Source organism: Brassica napus, chromosome A3, assembly GCF_020379485.1.
Source record: "Brassica napus cultivar Da-Ae chromosome A3, Da-Ae, whole genome shotgun sequence".
NCBI classification, from domain to species: Eukaryota; Viridiplantae; Streptophyta; class Magnoliopsida; order Brassicales; family Brassicaceae; genus Brassica; species Brassica napus.
In genome coordinates, this window is record NC_063436.1 from 2,946,454 (window position 1) to 2,966,649 (window position 20,196).

The 20,196-nt window shown below is 38.5% G+C and overlaps 3 protein-coding genes and 2 pseudogenes across 6 annotated transcripts; 2 read left to right on the forward strand and 3 right to left on the reverse strand.

Moving 5' to 3' along the window:
• The first annotated feature begins 1,480 nt into the window (after positions 1–1,480).
• On the forward strand, positions 1,481–5,371 carry LOC106432246 (annotated as a pseudogene).
• On the reverse strand, positions 4,270–4,899 carry LOC106432236 (annotated as a pseudogene).
• On the reverse strand, positions 4,270–7,938 carry LOC106432225 (shaggy-related protein kinase epsilon). Of its 4 annotated transcripts, none has more exons than XM_048770630.1 (14): positions 7,709–7,938; positions 7,463–7,609; positions 7,281–7,373; positions 7,028–7,087; positions 6,655–6,927; positions 6,403–6,477; positions 6,264–6,320; positions 6,018–6,158; positions 5,883–5,933; positions 5,701–5,796; positions 5,554–5,609; positions 5,403–5,448; positions 4,644–4,961; positions 4,270–4,550 (listed from the first exon to the last, which is right to left on the reverse strand). In XM_048770630.1, exons 2-12 carry the CDS (start codon positions 7,481–7,483, stop codon positions 5,442–5,444), a joined length of 930 nt encoding a protein of 309 aa, XP_048626587.1. In that variant the 5' UTR covers positions 7,484–7,609; positions 7,709–7,938; the 3' UTR covers positions 4,270–4,550; positions 4,644–4,961; positions 5,403–5,441. The 4 variants fall into 4 exon arrangements, with proteins under 4 accessions (XP_048626587.1, XP_048626580.1, XP_048626576.1 ...); XM_048770623.1 differs by having other exon boundaries at positions 5,403–5,609; positions 7,709–7,748; positions 7,816–7,880; XM_048770619.1 differs by having other exon boundaries at positions 4,644–4,966; positions 5,403–5,609.
• A 2,683-nt stretch (positions 7,939–10,621) lies between these two features.
• LOC125594320 (translocase of chloroplast 120, chloroplastic-like) lies at positions 10,622–18,492 on the forward strand. Its single transcript, XM_048770582.1, has one exon. The coding sequence runs from the start codon at positions 14,340–14,342 to the stop codon at positions 16,329–16,331; it is 1,992 nt and encodes a 663-aa protein (XP_048626539.1). The 5' UTR covers positions 10,622–14,339; the 3' UTR covers positions 16,332–18,492.
• Positions 18,493–18,571: 79 nt separating this feature from the next.
• LOC125594325 (F-box/kelch-repeat protein At2g43445-like) lies at positions 18,572–20,131 on the reverse strand. Its single transcript, XM_048770587.1, has one exon. It carries the CDS (start codon positions 19,850–19,852, stop codon positions 18,623–18,625), a length of 1,230 nt encoding a protein of 409 aa, XP_048626544.1. The 5' UTR covers positions 19,853–20,131; the 3' UTR covers positions 18,572–18,622.
• Between the last annotated feature and the right edge of the window lie 65 nt (positions 20,132–20,196).

A 20,196-nucleotide genomic window follows, 5' to 3' on the forward strand; every position in this document is an offset into this window, starting at 1 on the left:
GAGTGAAAAACGAAAAAAATCATTACCTTTTCATATTTAAACATACTGTATCAGTATGCAATGCAACTGCTGTTTAGTTGTTAGCTTCCATTTTGATTTGACCTGCAAAATACACTGCAAAAGCTACCAAAAAATATATTTGAAATGATCTATCCTCTTAGAGAGTTTGACTTGCAAAAGAGAATCCACTTCTGACAGAATATCTGTGACAGTCCCATCAATCACCACAAATGCTCTTGGTTATGACACATTTCTTGGATTATATGCAAACTTGAGATATCAGCTGCTATGTGGATTTGAAAGAACAATGAGCAGCCACTTTTATGTCATTGGCGTAGCACTCTTCTTTGGCACTGCAATGAGGTATGAAACCTTTTGGTAGATCATGAAATGAAGAAATTGTTTAAACTCAACAAGTGAAATTGAAGCTGAAACAAATCTCACTATCCAATATTTACAAATAAGTTTCTTATGTATTTAACCTAACTTAGTGAAGACTCATAATTAATGATTTAAAATAAAAAAAATTATCAGTGCTTTACAATCCAACAAATTTTAAAATAATTTAAGTTGATGAATTATAAGTAGGGGTTATCGGTTAATGTATTTTAATGGATTTGGAAATCCAAACTAAATCTAGTGTTATTGATTTTATGATTTTAAAATCCGTATTGAAATCATATGTTATTGGTTAAATGATTTATAATTTCTAATTCAAATCAAGTGTTATTCAATCATACAGATTTAATAATTGATTTGATTTCATAATGGATTTAAATGGATTTGTATGATGGGTTTAAACAAAAATAGGTAACGTTGAATTTATAGGAAATGATTTGAGTCTTTGTATGATGGGTTTAAACAAAGTTAATCAAGTGTTTTTCCTTGTATTTGAGTCTTTGTACACCAACTGCTCATAGGTAACGTTGAAAGATTGTAGTAGTGTGCTCTACGGGTTTAGGTGTAAGAAAGTTGTGTAAAGGATTTTAGTGAATATTCAAAGCTTGTTCCTTTTGAGTGAGTTTTTTTCTAATTACTTTAGTTTGTTGGGGTTTTTACGATGTTTGAATGATAGATTAAGATCATATGATTAGTTTCAGAAACCTTCTTTTTGTATGTGAACACAATAAAGCTTATGTGCCAAAGATTTGAAACAAGATGCAAAACCCACACCTTTGTATTGTTTTAACCTTAACCTCCTTGCTGAAGTAACAAAGGAGAATAAGTGTTAAAAGAAAATTATAGAACCAAGGAACCAACATGCTTGTTGCTGAAGAGACAAGAAGAAGATGCTTGATGGGTCGTATTATTAGACTTTTGGGCCTCTATCATATAAACTCTCATGGGCTTATAATGGCCTTTTCTTCCGAAAAATCCAAAAGAATAGTATATTTGCAGTTAAGGACCTGACCTATTTACTATATTCCTACTTATCCAGTTAGTTTGAATTATACTCATAACATTCATATATATTTCAATCCACTCCACTCAGCTAAAAATCTCGCTTGCGTTTATGCAGAGACAGACACTGAGTGAGACACACAAGGAACTTGATAAATATTGTGTGTTTCCTTAGTTTCTCTATGTCTCTTTCACATAAAGGCAACGCTTATATCTTGACTGTTAGAAGATTGGAAGTAAATCGTTATTGCCCATAAGGTGTTTGTGAAAATGTCTGATCCAAATTATTTGACTTGATAGGCGTCTGTTGCTAGAATATTTAAGGGAAAGATGGAAGTTTTAAGGCAATTTGTTCAGAGTTTCCGGTTTCTATCTGTCTCTGGAGTAGATCACAGAGTTCTTTCGGATGTCGTCAAAGCTTGCGCTTCAGTCTCTGAGCTCACATCAGGGAGAGCTCTGCACGGTTGCGTGGCAAAGCTTGGTCATTTGGGGTGCAACGAGGTTTGAAAGTCGGTTCTCAACATGTATGCGAAATGCAGGAGAATGGATTATTGCAAGAAGATGTTCAGGGAAATGAACAGCGTTGATCCCGTTGTCTGGAACATTGTTCTCACTGGACTCTCGCATTCTTGTGCTCATGAGACGATGAGGTTCTTCAAAGCAATGCTCTTTGAAGATGAGCCTAAGCCTAGCTCCGTTACATTCGCGATTGTTCTGCCTGTGTGTGCTCGCCTTGGGAAGGCTGCATATAGTGGAAAGGTGTTGCATTCTTATATTATCAAGATAGGTTTGGAGAAAGATACGCTTGTGGGGAATGCTCTTGTTTCCATGTATGCAAAATGCGGGTTTGTTCTCCCAGATGCGTATACTGCGTTTGATAGTATAGCTGACAAAGACGTTGTCTCATTGAATGCGTTTATTGCTGGGTTTTCTGAGAACAATATGAAGGCCGATGCGCTTAGATTGTTTTCTATGATGCTTAAGGAGCCTGTAGAGCCGAATTATGCAACGATTGCGAATATTTTGCCGGTTTGTGCTTCTATGGATAAGAGCGTTGCGTATGGAAGTGGTAGGCAGATTCATGGTTATGTTATGCAGAGGTCTTGGTTGCAGAGTCACGTTGATGTGTGCAATTCTCTTGTGAGTTTTTATTTGAGAGTTGGAGGATAAGAGAAGCAGAATCGTTGTTTATGACGATGGGTTCCAAAGATCTGGTTCATGGAACGTTGTCATAGCTGGTTATGCATCAAATTGTGCCTTAAAGTTATTTCAGAAGTTGGTGCATAAGGGGGATGTTTCTCCTGATTCGGTAACCATCGTCAGCATCCTACCTGTCTGTGCGCAGTTAAATAACTCGACCGTTGGCAAAGTGATCCACGGTTATGTTTTGCGCCATGCTTACCTCTTGGAGGATACATCAGTTGGGAATGCTCTCGTTAGTTTCTATGCGAGATTTGGTGACACAAGCGCAGCATATTCGGCCTTTTCACTGATATCTAAAAAGGATATAATATCTTGGAATGCTATTCTTGATGCCTATGCAGACACTCCAAAACATTCTCGGTTCATGAACCTCTTGCGCCACTTATTTGATGAAGGAATCATTCCTGACTCTGTTACTATTTTAAGCATAGTCAAATTCTGCACAAATATACTGGGAGTCGGTAAAGTAAAAGAAGTCCATGGGTACTCAGTTAAGGCGGGTCTTCTACACAATGAGGAGGAACCCATGCTTGGCAATGCGTTGCTTGATGATGCATATGCCAAATGTGGTAATGTTGATTACGCTCAAAGGATTTTTCAGGGTTTATCAAAGAGGAGAACTTTGGTTACATACAACTCAATGTTATCAGGATATGCTAATAGCGGAAGTCAGGATGATGCTCAGCGAGATGCTTACTACTGATCTCACCAACATGGAGTTTGATGGTTCGTATCTACGCTGAAAGTTGCTGTCCTAGTGAAGCCATTGATGTTTTCCGTGAGATACAAGCTCGAGGGATGAGGCCTAACACTGTGACTATCATGAATCTCCTTCCTGTTTGTGCGCATATAGCCTCTCTTCATCTAGTAGGACAATGCCATGGATATATTATTAGAGGCGGACTTGGTGATATCCGCCTGAAGGGGACTCTATTAGATGTATATGCAAAATGTGGCAGCTTGAAGAATGCGTATTCTGTTTTCCAGTTAGAAGCTCATAAAGATCTGGTTATGTTCACATCTATGATAGCTGGGTATGCTGTACATGGCATGGGTGAGGAAGCACTTATGATCTACTCTCATATGATGGACTTGGGGATTAAGCCGGATCATGTTTTCATAACTACTCTGTTGACTGCATGCTGTCATGCTGGATTGATACAAGACGGATTGCATATATTCGACTCAATAAGGACAGTTTATGGGTTGAAACCTACAATGGAAGTTCGAAGGGGTCGACTTGATGATGATGCATATGCTTTCGTTACAGAGATGCCAGTTGAACCTAATGAAAATATATGGGGAACACTGTTAAGGGCGTGTATAACGTATAATAGGATGGATCTGGGGCGATTAGCTGCAAATCATCTTTTGCAAGGTGAATCTGAAGACATCGGGAACTACGTTCTGATATCGAACATGTATGCCGCAGATGGTAAATGGGAAGGCGTGAAGGAGTTGAGGAAGCTAATGAAGAAAAAGGAAATGAAAAAGCCAGCAGGGTGTAGCTGGCTGGATGTGGATGGGAAAATGAATGTCTTTATGTCCGGAGATTCTTCTCACCCTAGGAGAAACAGTATGTTCGATGTACTAAATGCTTTAGTTGTTCAGATGAAAGAGCCTGTGGCGTTTTAACCGATGAAGAAAGAAAAAGCATTGCAGAAATGTTACAGAGACAAATCTTGATTAAGATAATGCAAGTGAAGAGTCTTTCTCTTTCAATGATACAGTTCTGAAACGCTACATGTACATGAGCTTTGAGATAGTTGGCAGAGAACACGCTTTATGGTCTGCCACTCGAATTGGGAGATGTTAAAGGAAACAAAGTAAGCAGCTCTGGCTCTGTATACCCTGGTTTAGACCTTAGCGATGGATGCAAGTAAAAGCGTCTCTCTCCTCTTCTTCGTTGTTTGTTGTACAACTATCTGGATCTGCTTTATCTCCGTCTATCAAGGACAAGTTAGAGAACAATGAAGAAGGGTTGCCCACTTTACTCGTTAAAAGTTTGGTAACGCCAGATTTAGATGATGGGGTCTTACCAGTGGGTTTAAAGCTTAGAGGAGGTTTGTCAATTTCAAGCTTTGGCCTCATGCATTGCCTTCTCTCATGGAGCTTAGAAGTGGGCTTCCTTTGAATGGCGGATTTTATCACTGTTGCTTCTGGTACCGCTGCAGCATTGCTCTCTGATGGACCTGTCAAGTGCTGCACGACTTCTCTGAAAGTGTCGGTGTCAGTGTGGACAAATGTAGTGACGGGCTTGCAAGTTGCAACGTTCTGACTTCCTTGGTTATTCATTTGTAAGTTTTTCTCTGACAGAACACGCTTTGATATACACCTGTGCTTGTTTTTTTGGGCCTCTGACCCGTGACACAATGGTACCATTCATTCAGTTGATCAGAAAACGAAAAAATATTGGACTAAATTTGCAAAATAGGTCCCATCTAGAGAAATGAGAGTGATAGAAGGCAGTCGTGTACTCAAACCTTGTCAATTAAAAAAGACCACTAGATTCTTATTTTTCTTAGAGAAAATTTGGCTTTTTCCTGAAATTGCTTTGACTTGTTGTATACTCAAAAAGTCTATATCAAAGTTTGGTGCTATTACTTCTTGTAAGAATGAAAAACATATGATGAGAGCTGTTTATAGTATAGTATATAAGATTTACGATTTGATAGATAACCAAAGCTAATGCATCATATTTTTTGTGTTCTGTTCTCAGAAGGGATCACAAGAAATGATGATAAAGAAAAGAGCAGAGACTTTTGATCAAAAAAAAAATGAAAAGACCAGAGACATACCTGAAAGAGCAAGCCAGAGGCAGCAGGTGAATGTGAATCCTAGTTTCTGAACCCAACAAACAAGAAACTTAAAAGAAGAAGAAGACAACAAGAGGAAGAGAGAGAGAGAGAGAATTAAAAAGAAGGTATAAAGACTGTTGTTGTAGAATACTGGAGAAGTCTTGAGGCCAGATCTACAGCTTCTGGAGGTGTACGCTTATGGAATATCTTAGGAACCAACAACAGTTTTTTTTCAATCAGTGAGGCTCAAAAAAAGTATAGAGAATACTGAGAAGCTGATGATGTTTAATTTGCTTACTTTGTGCCAAGGACGAGCCTTAATCTGAGGGAACTTGAATTCAGTGTAGTTTGGATTCATACATTTGATTTCCTCTCGAGTTGGTGTTCCAAGAACCTGTAAACACACAATAAGATATAGCAAGTTGTAATCAATGGCACGAAGTGGAGACTCTTCACTGTAATGTGTGTTCAAAACCATACCTTAATGATCTCTACTAGTTGGTCGACTCCACTCTCACCTGGAAACAGAGGCTACCCAGCCAAATAATCGTAAACACATAGCTTTTAAACATCATACAAAGATTCACAAAAGATAAATGGTTGAAATTAAAGTACCTGTCCAAGGAGCAATTCAGCAAGAACACAGCCTGCAGACCATATGTCAATAGCTGTTGTGTATTCTGTGGCTCCAAATATAAGCTCAGGTGCTCGGTAGTAACGGGAGCAGATGGATGAGATGTTTGGTTCGCCTTTGACCTGTAACGAAGTGCCAAAGAATTTTTTTTAAAAAAAGTTATATTCAGTTTACACTACTTCTTTTTCATATTAAAACAGATTCAAAACTCATAATAGAAGCTGTACCAGAACTTTAGCGCTACCAAAGTCGCAGAGCTTGACCTGATGTGTATGAGGATTAACCTACAAGAAGCACAAGGTTACTCAAGCAGCAGCACATAGACGTTAAATGTTATCAACCGACATCTCAGCTTAATACACGAACCAGAAGATTCTGTGGTTTTATGTCTCTGTGACAGACTCCAACTCCTCCATGAATGTATGCTAGAGCTCTGCAAATCTGCATCCACCGTAGCAAGGCAGAAACAAATTTAATAATGAACCAAACCATAGTGTTCTAAATTATTATTATTATTATTATTTTTTAAAATGTTCTAAATTATGAGAAAATATTATTTTTGTAGTGTTCTAAATTATGAGAACATATTCTCATGGGGTGAATGAAAAAAAACATTACCTGATATGTATAGAGTTTGACGTATATCGTGGGCATCCTCTGGTTTGCTCGACTGTAATGCTTTGAGACGCGATAGACAGTCTCGGGAACGTATTCAAGGACCAGGTTGAGATACAGCTCATCTTTCTCGGTCGTTGAGAAAAAGCAATGCTTGAGGGAGACGACATTAGGGTGATCAAGAAGGCGCATCGTCTGCAGCTCACGGTTCTTGTATCTCTTGTCCTGCAAAACTTTCTTTATCGCAACAGTTTCTCCCGTTTCTAAACACTTCGCCTGCAGACAAGTAACAGGAAAACATCTTGAGTCTTTGCACCAATCTCTCACTTAGTAGATTCAACTATTAAGGGTTTGTAATGTGTTGTTAAATAAACACCTGAAAAACAATTCCAAATGAACCTTGCTCAACGACGCGCTCTGCCATATAGCTTATGGTCTGAAAGAGCACAAACCAAAAGAATTATCAGAGACTTCAGTATTTAAATAACACATTAGACAACGCTACAGCAACTGCAAGCTCTCTAGCTTTCATGTAAAATATTTAGTCCTTGCGCCATTAATGTATACTAACTAATAAGCTTTCTAAATAAACAAAGAAAATAAGGATATTCAATGTTAGGGAAGCTAACCTGTTTAGGCTGACCATCTTTACAACCAATGGTTGTAACAATGATGTGACCTGTCTCAGTTCCATTCCCATCGACCACAGCTGCTTCCATTTCCTACAAAAGAGTCCAGAAACACACATTAGTAAACAAACTAAAGAGACCATTAGTATGTCCAAGCTTGGGAATATAAAGATTCTTCAAACCTTATCATCTTTAATCTTCATCTCATTAATCCCTTCAGGTAGTTTGTCAACACATACAGAACCATTGTTCTGTTTTGTAGCCGTGGAAGAATGTAATGTTCACCACAGACGCCATCCTCAACAACTTCAAATCCAATTCGTGTAAATCTGTGAAGGCCAAAACACACAATACAAAGGTTTTAGAACAAAACACAGAGAGATAGTGAAGAAGATCTACAATAGTTTAACATATATTCAGACACAAACCTTTACAAACATTCACGGTCCTAACCAGAATCACACTCATCTACAAAACTAACAGTTTTCAGCTAAACAAAGAGGAAACTGCCGACTGTGTCGAGACGGCGCCGTACCTGAATGTCTCCGCCGCAGTTTCTCTTCTCACTCTCTCTCTCTCTCTCTCTCTCTCTCTCTCTCTCTCTCTCTCTCTCTCTCTCTCTCTCTCTCTCTCTCTCTCTCTCTCTCTCTCTCTCTCTCTCTCTCTCTCTCTCTCTCTCTCTCTCTCTCTCTCTCTCCGTCTGTTCTGATAGGCAGAGGAAGCGGATCCCAATAGGTAGTTTCAAAGTTATAATAGTTAGTTTTGGCGTCCGCGCTAGAGGAAGAGTGCTCGCTCACGTGGGCGTGTTTTGGTTGGAATAAACTGAGACTCACGTCATTTGTGTTCGACTGCTTTTAATGTTTTGCTAAAATTGTTGCCTGTGGTTGGGTGTATGGTAAGCAGCTTCCTTTATAGACGGTTAGATTTCGGAGAGGAACGATCTAACGGCGACGATTGAGAGGAGTAGGAAACGTATTGTGAAGCATGACGTAGGTTGAGTCGCGCTCCTCGCTTTTTCGGTATTTGTTAATTGTAAATGTTTGTTTTGTGAGAGAAAAAAAAAGGAAATCTGAGTTAACGAAACCGCCAAGTCAGCATATAACGACAAAACAAAGGTTCGCTCAACGGTATCGTGACCGTTGGCGAAATAGGCCTTAAAAACTGGTGTGGGCTTTCTAATGATATAAGTTTATTGGGCTTTAACATTCTTTTATCTTAAATGGTGGCACCAGCCATTCAGCGACATCCTCACGTGCGTTGTCGGTGACGTGGATGGAAGAGGGTACGCAGTACGTTGCCTTTTAGATGGTAGCGAGAGAACGCTCAGACTGAACCAAAGTTTTGCCTTGAGGGCATATAAGACAAATACACATACCTTGGAGAAGAAGAAGAAAACTCACCTGAGCATGGCGTTATGCCCTTCCCCTCTCCCTCTCCGCCTCGCCGTCCCCCAGGCCCCTCCGGCGCCGCCGCGCTGGCCTCCCGCGCCGCCGTGCGCTCCTGCCTCTCCCCCCCCCCGACCTCCCTCCCGCAACGTCCCGATGATGTTTCCAAGACAAAAGCTGTACGACAAGCTTAAGAAACCCCCTTCCTTCATATCCTTCCCACTAAAGTCCAAGTTTCCAAGTCTTTCCAAGAAGGTCAGTCCAAATGATAGGATCACGCCTATACTTGCACGAACTACATTCTGGCCCTGATCTTAGCTCTTTGTTCTCTGTTCTGATCTTAGCTTTTTGTTCTCTGTTCTGTTCTTAGCTTTTTGTTCTCTGTTTTCCAGTTTGTAAGAAAAGAAAAAAACTGTAATAAAAAGCTGTTTTATAAAAAAAAAAAAAATCATACTGTTTGCCGGAGGTTTGAACGCCGGAGATTACCCAACTTCCGCTTAAACTTAAAATTAAGAGTTTATTATATAAAAAATATTAATTAATTTTTTTTAAACCCCATAAGCGCCGTCAAATCGGAGGAGGGGTGGTTAGTCGTCATATTAAATCGGAGGAGGGGTGACATCTTAAAGCTTGCTCTTTCTTTACATATTAATAAGGTCCATTTCAAACCCTAGAAGCGCCGTCAAATCGGAGGAGGGGTGGTTCGTCGCCGTGAGAGCCCTCTCCTCCTCCTCTCTTTAAATCTCGCCTTTTCCAAATCTGGGTCAGATTTGTTTCGTGTCCCTTCCTCCGCTGTTCTTCATGGCCTGATTATTAAATTAGAGAATGTGTTTGTGCAAAGTAGATTATTAATCTTCCATTGATTACACGTACGGCCAGTCATACTTCGAAAGATTTGAATACTCTTCCTTTTAACTGAGAAGATGAGTGAATGTAAAGCAAGCTTAGCCAAGCCTTGTGTTGGCAAAATGAATGGACCATTACCAAGCTCTGTTGCTTTGAATCCCACTGATCCTAGCGTTGGAGAATCCGAGAAAGCTACCGTGGAAGTTGAATATATTGAATCCGAGAACTTGGATAACGTAGACGATGCTCATTCAGTTCTCAAGGTATTTTTTTCCTGTTTGTTACACTTATGTGTTATGGTTTCATCAAATCTCATTTTCATTAGTATAACCCATAGGTTTATAACTGTGATATGAAGCTGTTACTGGTCTCTCTATGTATTTAGAGATTGGAAGTATGAATTTTTTTTTTTTATGCAAGACGAATCATTTTGATCTCATTTTTTTCTTTCTTTCAGTCGGTTCTAGCTGGTCTGGACTCCGAAGGCTGATGGAACTTTGAACGAAGCAGCTATTCCCAATGTCACAAAGGCCTTACGTACAGGTAATAATACTTTGCAAGAAGATCTCTCATTGAACTAGCGAATCTGTTCAGAGCTAGAGGAGAATCTTTGTTGAATGCATCTGTTTCTTGGCTTATACAAAACCATTTTGGTTACTTGTTTAGATTCAATCCAATCTCTGTGTTCACTTTACTCTTAATGCCTTTTAGCTCTTTCCTTAACTCCAAGTTTAGATTTTAATAGCACTGAATAAAAGCAAATATCAAATCTTGTTTCTTCTCTCAGGACATCGATGGAGTTTCCAACTTAAAGGTTCAAGTTTCTGAAGGTGTTGCTGTTGTTGAGGTATGTTCACATCCAACATTCTCTTCATACATTGCCTTTACATGCCCTAAGCACACACAAGGATAGATTTTGAATATGTATAGATTAGATGTATGGGGTTTTGTTTTACATATTAGTAGTGGTTAACCACGGGACTAGTCTTCAAGGCCGCATAAGAAAGTTGGATCGGGCCTGAACCTTGAAAAGTCAAGGGCTTTATAAGAATAGTTATGTTATAGCTAGACGAGGTAAACTGCCCCCCCCCCCCTTCTCATCATTCATTTCCGTTTTTACCGACGACGTCAGCAGCCCAAGCTAGAAGTCCCGCCATGTATCTTCTTCTTCTTCTTCGTCTTCGTCTCTTTGATCTGACATAGACACGGACCGGACTCTCAGAGCTAAACCGAAGCGGTTGGTGACTAAACCGGTCTGGTTCGATCGAACTCTCGGTTTCCCTATCACTCTTTTCGAAGGCTTTGCGTATTTAGTTATTTACACGAAACTCATGTTTCCGCTTTCCACTGGGCCTTTTTTAACACATTGGGCTTATAATTACGACGTCCATATCAAACTAATTGCTCTGGAGAAAACACTTGGAACAGTTATAATTAGGAGCGGACACTTCGGTTATTTTATCGGTTCGGTCTGGTTAATACGGTTCTATAATTTTTTCCAACCAAAGTAAACTATAATAAATTTGGTTTAGAACGGTTTCTGTTGGGTTGTATTCGGTTTGGTTTGTTTTTCGATTCGGTTCAATCGTATTCCCTTAATTTAGTTCTTTAAGAAAAAAATCATGATTTAAAACGTAAACGCATGGTCATAAAGTCATTGTGCTGGTGACTATGAAAAACAATTATGTTGACTAAATTCAATATAAAACCAAAAAAAGCTTTCAAAGAACAATACATTTATAAGAACACAACCAAATCAAATTTAACTACAGTAGATAGTTTTTTCTCTAAAACATCGTTAGTAATGCCTTTTAAAAATAAATTATTTAAATTTAATTTAAAACAAAATTGAAACAAAAACCTTAACAAACCACAAAAAGTTTATAAAAACACATTCAAACCAAAGTTACTAAAGTAAATAGATTTTTTTCAAAAAAAACAACAACATTGTTAATAAAGTTAACAATGACTTTAGTCTTTAGTCTTAGGATTTTAGTATATTGTATATTACTAGTATGCTTAATTTAATTAATAACAGAAACGCATTGGTTATCGGTTCGGTTTAACTCGGTTTGGTTTCGGTTCAGTTGGTTCGGATTGGGAAAATCTTAAACCAAACTATTTGATAATATACTTTCGGTTCAGTTTGGATCGGTTTTGGTCGGTTCACTTTGGTTTTTTTGCCCATCATAGTTGATATGTTTTTGTATTGTAGATAAAAAATATATATATTATTATGCAGTTAAGTTTGAGTCAATTTTACTAGTTTTGTGTTTTGCTACTTTAAGAAACTTTCTTAGAAGAACTATGGGTGTGACTGGATTTGTATTTTAATGGCCTACTAGATATTGACCCGCCCTCTATATGTTTTGTTTTAAAAATATTTGTCTAATATAATTTATTTATTTGTGTGTTTGTATAATTATATTTTTGTATGATATGAATTTAATAGAATAGATTATTTTTGTAAGTATATTAAATAAATCAACTTTCATATGTACTTGTTTCTTTCCTTGTATCATATATGTATTTTTTTTTGTAATCATATTTATGTTTTATCTGTGATCATATTATAGAGTAAGAATTTGGGTTCAATTCCGACTATTCAGATATTGGTCTTTAGATGAGAGATTAAAACCTATTTGGATATTTATAAATTTTAGTTTGGATTCAGTTTGGATAATTACGGGTTCAGTTTAAATACAGATACTCATTAAAATTATGTAAAAATATTGAAATACAAATATACCCGCCCTTAAAATTATGTAAAAATATTTTTGTTCTATCATTTTTCAAAAATTTAAATTTTATAATAACATTTTTTTAATGATATTATATTTAAAATTAATTTAATTTAATATATTTTTTGGTAGTTAAATTAATGTTAAACATAATATGATTACAAAAAAAAACACAAATTTAAAAATTAAATTAAAAAAAATTAAACACATAATATGACCACCTAGACATTTATCTTATCTCTAGGTGACAGTTTTAGGTTCGTGAGCCTTGAAGAAGTTAGAGGTTTTGATTAGAAGCAAGAACAGGAAGTCTTAATTAGGCTCTTGGTCTCCCCTATTGAGATAGTGGAAGGATTGATTATGGTTTTAGGAGGATTTACACATTGTAACTAACTCTAGAGGATGCTTTGAAGGAAAATTATAAGTTCATTAAAATTCTTATGATTTCTTAGTAGTTTCAAAAGGATCTGATTATTTTTTTTAATTGAAATTATAACTTGGCATGGGACAGAGAAATCTGTTTTCATAAATTTTCATTTCCTTTCATGTCTTAGGTGTTTTATGATTACATCCATCATGTTAGAGATGATGGGGAGATGCTTATCTTATCTACCCCTGGGACCATTTTGACCAATCTTTTCCACCCCTGTTTATCATGCTCTCAGTCCTTGAGAAAAGGATATTAGTCTAGTCTGTCCACCACTGTTATTGGAGAACTCCACTTTCTTTTTAGAAAGGAACAAGAAAAATCTTACTCTAAATAGTAGTCTTCATTTTACTCTCTTGAAAGCGTTAATGGTGTTGGGATATTAAAAGGCATAAGTGCAGAACTAGAGTTTTTCACTTGATGAAACAGTGAAGTTTATCTTTCTTGTTTAAATGAGTTTGATTTGATTACTTGCTCCCTTAACAGGCTTTTCTTTGTTGTCATGTTTGATATATACTATGGCCATGAAGATTGTTCTTTCTTGGTTTTGTAATGATTCTGATGAACTAATAGTCTTTTGTCTCTTTTGTTTTCTAGGTTGTTTCTTCTTGGTTTGGATAAGTATGGGAAGGGTGATTTCTCGTAACTTTGTGGTAACAAGAACACCAACCCAAGTCGCAAGCCACGCTCAGAAGTACTTCATTCGTCTAAACTCAATGAACAATCTTTACATCTTGTTGGATTATTTGTTTTGTTGGATAACTTGTCTGAGGAACCTATAAGGCTAGATATTAAATATAATTAGCAGTTTTGGTAAGACAAGTTAACACCGGTCTTAGATCGTTGCTAATAACATTTACGAGCAAAAGCGAAATCTATTCATCGGAATGTTTATCGAATGGTAGGTACATAAAGACTTGAGCAGCTTAATCATGGAAGAACCTCAGATAAGCTTAGCTATACGGCCCATTCCAGATGGCAAAAGGGCATCCTTTGTTGCAATGTCACTTCTTCTTTTTGATGTCACTTGTCTTTCGTTAATCAGCATATACCTTGGAAAGGTGAGCAAGTACAGCTCTTTATTCTAAAAGATAAGAGCAAGATTCATCATTTGTGTTTATGCGGATGGCCCACTCATATATATATATATGTATATTATTATATACTATATACTAAATAGCTTATGGGAATGCATATGCGATGCTTCAGCCACTTCCAATGCCAATTGAGAAGGAGAATATATATTGCTGCAAAAGTGACTTGAGAAGGAGAATATATTGCTGCAAAAGCTTATGGGAATGCATATACTAACTCTTATATTCTTTCCATTCTTTCTTAAGCAATATAGACATGCAGTTTAAAAGCCTCAACTTCCATATTCCCTTCACGCTAATTTGTGACTTTTACTTTTTCACGTCAATATTTTTTTGTAGAGTCATTATAAGTTTAAAAGTGTTGGCAGTCAAAGTCCTAAACAATCTTCACCTTCCCGCCGTCAGAAGTTTTTGGCGATAATCCCGAGCTAGCTAGGGTTTGGTTTCTGAGCTATTTTTATAAGTGTTAGGGACGTTGGAACTTTATATCAAAGCTTAAAGCGTGGTTTTGTTTGGTTGGTGATTTCGTTTTGGTTATGGTTTTGTGAGCGAGCAGGTCAGAAGACATGGAAGAGAAGAAGAATGCAGACGATAGAATCATCAACGACAATATATTGATACCTCCTGCTGCCCCAGTACTAGGCCTTGGGCGTGGTGCTCCTCTTTTGAAACCCACTCCACGACGCCGTGTCAATGGCAACGTGTCTCAGCACCCTACCACTACCACTGCAGAGATCGATGAGACCAGGGTCAAGTTTCTGAGGCTTTCACACAGATTAGGGCAAACTCCACGTAACAACGTTGTTGTTGCTCAGTTTTTGTCTAGGGGAAGCAGCCGTGTTGGTGGTGCCGCCATTTCCATGGCGGAACAGCTTGAGGGACAGAATCATCCGCTTGATTTTTCTTGTACGATTATGTTGCTCGGCAAAAGCGGTGTTGGCAAGAGTGCTACGATTAATTCTATTTTCGATGATGATCATGCAGTGAAGAAGATGTGTACCACCGATGCATTCCAGATGGGGACGAAGAGGGTTCAGCTTGTTGAGGGTTTTGTTCAGGGAATCAAAGTCCGGGCCATCGACACTCCAGGCCTCTCACCATCATGGTTTGAACAACACAAGAACGTGAAAACCCTCAAGTCTATTAGGGCTTTCATCAAAAAAAGTCCACCGGATGTTGTATTATATCTCGATAGGTTGGATACGCAAACGCAAAGCAGCATAGATGAGGAGATGCTTCTTTTGCGCACCATCACCCAGTTTCTTGGACCGTCGATATGGTTTAACGCCATCGTGGGTTTGACTCACGCCGCTTCCGCTCCACCAGATGGCGCTGCCTCTAGCTACGGCATGTTTGTAACACAACGTTGTCTTGCCATTCAGCAGGACATTCGCCGAGCAGCTCGAGATTTGCGGCTCGTGAGCCCTGTGTCTTTAGTTGAGAACCACCCTGCTTGCAGGACCAACCGGGCGGGTCAGAGAGTGTTACCGAATGGTCAAGCGTGGAAGCCTCATTTGCTGTTACTCTCGTTTGCATCCAAGATTCTAGCACAAGAAAATGCATATGATCGTAATTATAATAGTCGACCATTAGTTGTGGAATCCACGGCTCAACCACTGTCACTTTTTCTCTCATCTCTTCTGGAATCACATCAGCTTCCTCCTCCTTTTCTCTCATCTCTTCTGGAATCACATGAGCTTCCTCCTCGTTGTAAGCGATTGACTGAAGCTGAAATTTCTAGGCTTAGTAAATCTCAGAAGGAGCAGTATCCTGTTGAGTTCCAGGCGGAACTAGAGATGGAAGAGGAACGTCGACCTCATATTGATCTCTCCAACCCGTCGCTACTTGTTACTCCAGTCCTGGTTGTTCCGAGGTGGGATCATGATATTGGCTATGACGGTCTAAGTGCTAAAGGGACTTTGGTTAAAGAAAAGATACATATGTCTTACTCGGGCAAAGTGACAAAGAACAACCTCATGAAAATGAAAGGTGCAGACGTGCAGCTGGAAATGGCCAGCTTGGTTGTACATGGAGAGGAGGGTAATAGATCAACCTCCCTAGGTTTCGAGATGCAAAAAAAGACTTGGGATGAATTGTCTTGCGCTCTTCGAAGTGATTCCAATTTTATGAAACACAAAGCTGCGGCTGGTCTAGCTATAACGCTCTTGGGTGATTCGGTGTCTGCCGGGGTGAAAGCAGAACGTAAGTTGGTTGCTAATAAAAGGTTCGGAATAGATGTGTGTGGTGGTGGGGCAATGACTTGTCGAGGTGATGCGGCTTATGGGGGTAGTTTAGAAGCTCACTTGCTTGGTAGTTTTTTTTTATCTACTCTGGGACTTTCTGTGGTGGATGGGCATCGGGGTCTTGCTATCGGAGGGAATATTCAGACCCAAGTGCACATAGGACGTTCATCTGATCTAACTGCTCGTGCTAATCTGGACAGCAGTGGGGCAGGGCAAGTAAGCATCCGGGCAAACATCTTTGAACTGCTCGAACATGCTATGGCCGTACTTGTTCCTCTATTTAAGAAGCTACTTAGTTATTATTCCCCTAATTAGCACCTAGTTGTTTTTGTTCATGTCTTATCTCTGGATTTTGCATTAAGCCTTGATAAAAATTTATGTTGCAGTTTACTTATTGACGTTAAAGACACCCATCACCGTTGTTGGAAGATATTGATATCACTATTTACTGTTTATCAATATCTCAATTTTTTGATAACAAGATTATTACTGTTTACTGTTTATCACACACACAGTAAGACACAACTATTCAATCTAAAGTCACTACTCTCACACACACCTTTTAGTACAACATTTCAACTTAATAACTAAATAACATACAACCAAAAGCTCAGTTACAAACTAACAACCCTCTGGGTAAGCCATATAAATACAAAGCGGTGTCTCTTAACTTACTCCTTTTTTTTTTTGCACTCTTCCGCACTTTTCCGTGTTCCGTTTATATAAATATATAATTAGTGACTGATTGTTAAGGATTTTGCTGTATGTAGTTGATAATATCCATTGGGTTTGTCAATGATGGTCTTATTTAGTCACCACTGTTAAGCTGATGAATTCTCTCAAAAGATACGTTGAGTGTTATAAAATCCATATGAATTTAGCCACCAGAGTGGCATAATACATATTCTTCTTGAGCCACATAAAATGGATCTCACTCATTCACCGAAGCCAGAAGTGTGACAAAGTTATCAGACCACCAGAAAATGTAGTCTTGTGTAGCACAAACTTATATACCATGCAAGCAAATCAAAGATATCTCCGGATGCATATAATGCTGGCATATCATCAACAAAGAACTTGAAGGTAGTTGAGTTTCTACGATTTAACCACAAAATTTAACAAGTTTAAGAACTAGCGAATATCTAAGTGCCAAATGAATGTGAATATTATTGTGATGGATTCGAGATATCAAGTGAAAGTGGATAAAAGTGATTGCCTTTTGCCAAATGTCACTGCACTTTTTCCATAGACAATTTCTCAGAGCCATGTAAAGTGGAGAATCCGCACAAAACTTACAATTACAAAGCTTTATATGGTCCCTGGACTCTTTTTCTCAAGAAAACAAGCACTTATCCTTAAATCTCAAAGAAAATAAAGTATTAGCAACCATATAAATTGATAAATGATAAAAACACATAACCGATATAATTAATGTCATCTCTCTATCTCTGAAATTGAGTCAGAATTTTTTTTAAAAAAAAATGCAAATTACATGCAAGGCCTCCTACACATGTGAGAGAAGTTTCAAAACCACAGTAGACAAAAATATATAATAAGCAAACCACTTCTTTCTTGAACCGCAGGTGAAAAAAGGCTAAAACATGAACGTAAATATTCTAAAGATATGGACTTGTATGAATTAAATTTCTCTAGCCTTTTTCTTTTAATGCTCTAGTGAGGCTTGCTGTGCACAAGTATATAAAAACCCTACATGATTGCAGGAACGATATTTTTGTATTCTTGCTGAGCACCAGAGCTGGAGGACTTGGTATCAACTTGACGGTTGCTGACACAAGTCATTTTATATGAAAGAGATTGGAATCTCACCTTGGATTTACAAGCAATGGACAGAGCTCATCGTCTAGGTCAAACAAAAGATGTAAGTGATTCTCTGTCGTCTCTTCTTCCAATCTCTAATTCCTTTGTTGTTTCATTTTTATAACCAAAACTTTCATGGTAGTGAACAAGCATCTGCCAGTGGCAATGTGATTATCATCCTGCACAGCGCAAGTCAGAAAAACATATATAGTTCAATCACAATCATGCAACGTCAGTACAGCCGCTACAGATCCAAGGACGATCTCAGCGCGTACTTCGCACGTCCCAATCACATTCGCGTCGTCGAGGAAACCATGCAGATATGGGAAGACATCATGGCCGTTGAGACTGGATCGCCGATCAAGTATCCGGAGTCTTGAAACCTCCTGTAGGATCAGTTGCGAGAGTCACGTTACGTACTGAAGGTGAAAGAGAACGTCACGGACAGGTGAAGGAGATTATGGAAGTGGTTTAAGAAGAAGTATCTTGCTCCAGTGATTGATGAGATCCGTTTGGGAGAAAACTTCTCTCCGGTGAGAGCAAAGGGTTTCTCGATTGCATCGGTTGCGTATTTTAAAGATCTTGGAAACGTTGAGGTGCCAATATTTAGTGTCCAATATAGGGTTTGGTCGATTGATGCCAACTTTTTAAATAGTAATGTAATTGAAAAATATATTTGTCTTACAGCAAACATTTCACAAAGCCAGATGCAAGAACATCGGTGTAGGAAGAAAAAAGGCATGCGGTTTTGAATCAATACGAGACCACTAGCCGGAAACGCAACAATATCAAGACCTAGACAATAGGGAACAAAACTGAAATATTGCAAGAGTCACAAAAGAAGTAGTGATCAAGCTACTCGGGAACTCCATTCGTCTGAAAAAGTTGGGTATCCTAGAGGAGAAGGGCACATGATCTAGATGTCGAAGTCCATATGTCCTCATCATGTCCGGAACAGAATCCAAACGTCCAAGTGGGACCAAATCTTCAACAAAAGGAGATATCACACAAATATCTCTATGAACGCAGCGAACTACATCTGTCTCTGGGTAATATTTGAACAACCTCTTGCAGTTGTCATGGAAAAAAAGATTTCCTTGCTTAGAAACCGCCACTGGCCTAGCCCAAAACCATAAAGGGAAAACGCCGTCGTAACGGTGCTCGGAAGGGAATAAACGTATGGTATAAATCACACTCCATGCTTCTTCTTGTGGTGCATGCAAGCACCATATCTTCACATTCCAATGATGATTACTAAAATAGGTTGCGGCTAAGGCCAGCCGGTTTTCAAGGTTTGCTACTTGGCATGAAGTTCCTAGTGTTCCCAGCGGTAGTGTAAGGTGACGCCACTCTTCTGTGTGAAGATTCAAAGCTAAAAGTTTGTGCCGAGGAATTACTTCTACCCAGTAGATGGACCCATTCACACATGTCGACTTCCTTCTAAACCCTAAAACATAAGGAGGTGGCCTCAGTCTCCTCCATCTCCCAATGTTAACATCAAGAATCTCGCAACGACGACAAATCTCCAAATCATCGTTAAAACATATCCTCACTATCTTATATCTCTCAGTGATATTGTCTTTACCGAATCCCATCCTCCAACATCTAGGGAAGATCTCAAATCGAGGATCAAAATCACGCGCTATCATTTTCTCTGGACCGGAAGAGAATCTAAGAAACACTCCAGTGGAAGGGTTGAAAACTTTGACCCAACCAGGTACGGGGATGCAGACAAGACTGTCACATGACAGCGACGGCCGTGAGGCGGCGACATTGCTGTGTAAGTAGACCATCTCTACCTCTTCGTCCCTGTGTAATTCATGTTGGATTAGGTTTCGGTCTACTGCCACTATGATTTTCAGTTTCGTTTGAATATTCACCATACGACGCCTACGCTCTGCGAACCTCTTCGACTCTAGTATTGATCTACATTGTTTTGAGACGGTTTTGAATTTTAGGATGGAATTCAATGGCAGACCAAGGAAGATCTCTTCTAGTACCTCGGGAACTAGGTACATGGGACTAGGGTTTATGTTGGAATTTGTGATGAAAACAAAAGTGTTGAATTTGCTCTAAGAATAAGAAAGAGTTTGAATAAATTGTATATTGATCTGATCGTTATTGGATCTAAAGAGCTTACATATATGTCTAGTAAATCTTTAAACTTAAAAAAATAGAATGTCAACTAATGGAATGATAGAAGTTATGGAGTTATGGAATAAAATTAATGGAATGAAATCATTGCAGAGAAATATTTTTGTGGCACAAATGGTAACTTTTCAGAGGAATTAAATGGAATGAAAGTTACTTTTAATTTAAATTATTAAGAATATGTTAAACTATACCAATAAAACTGTTCAAG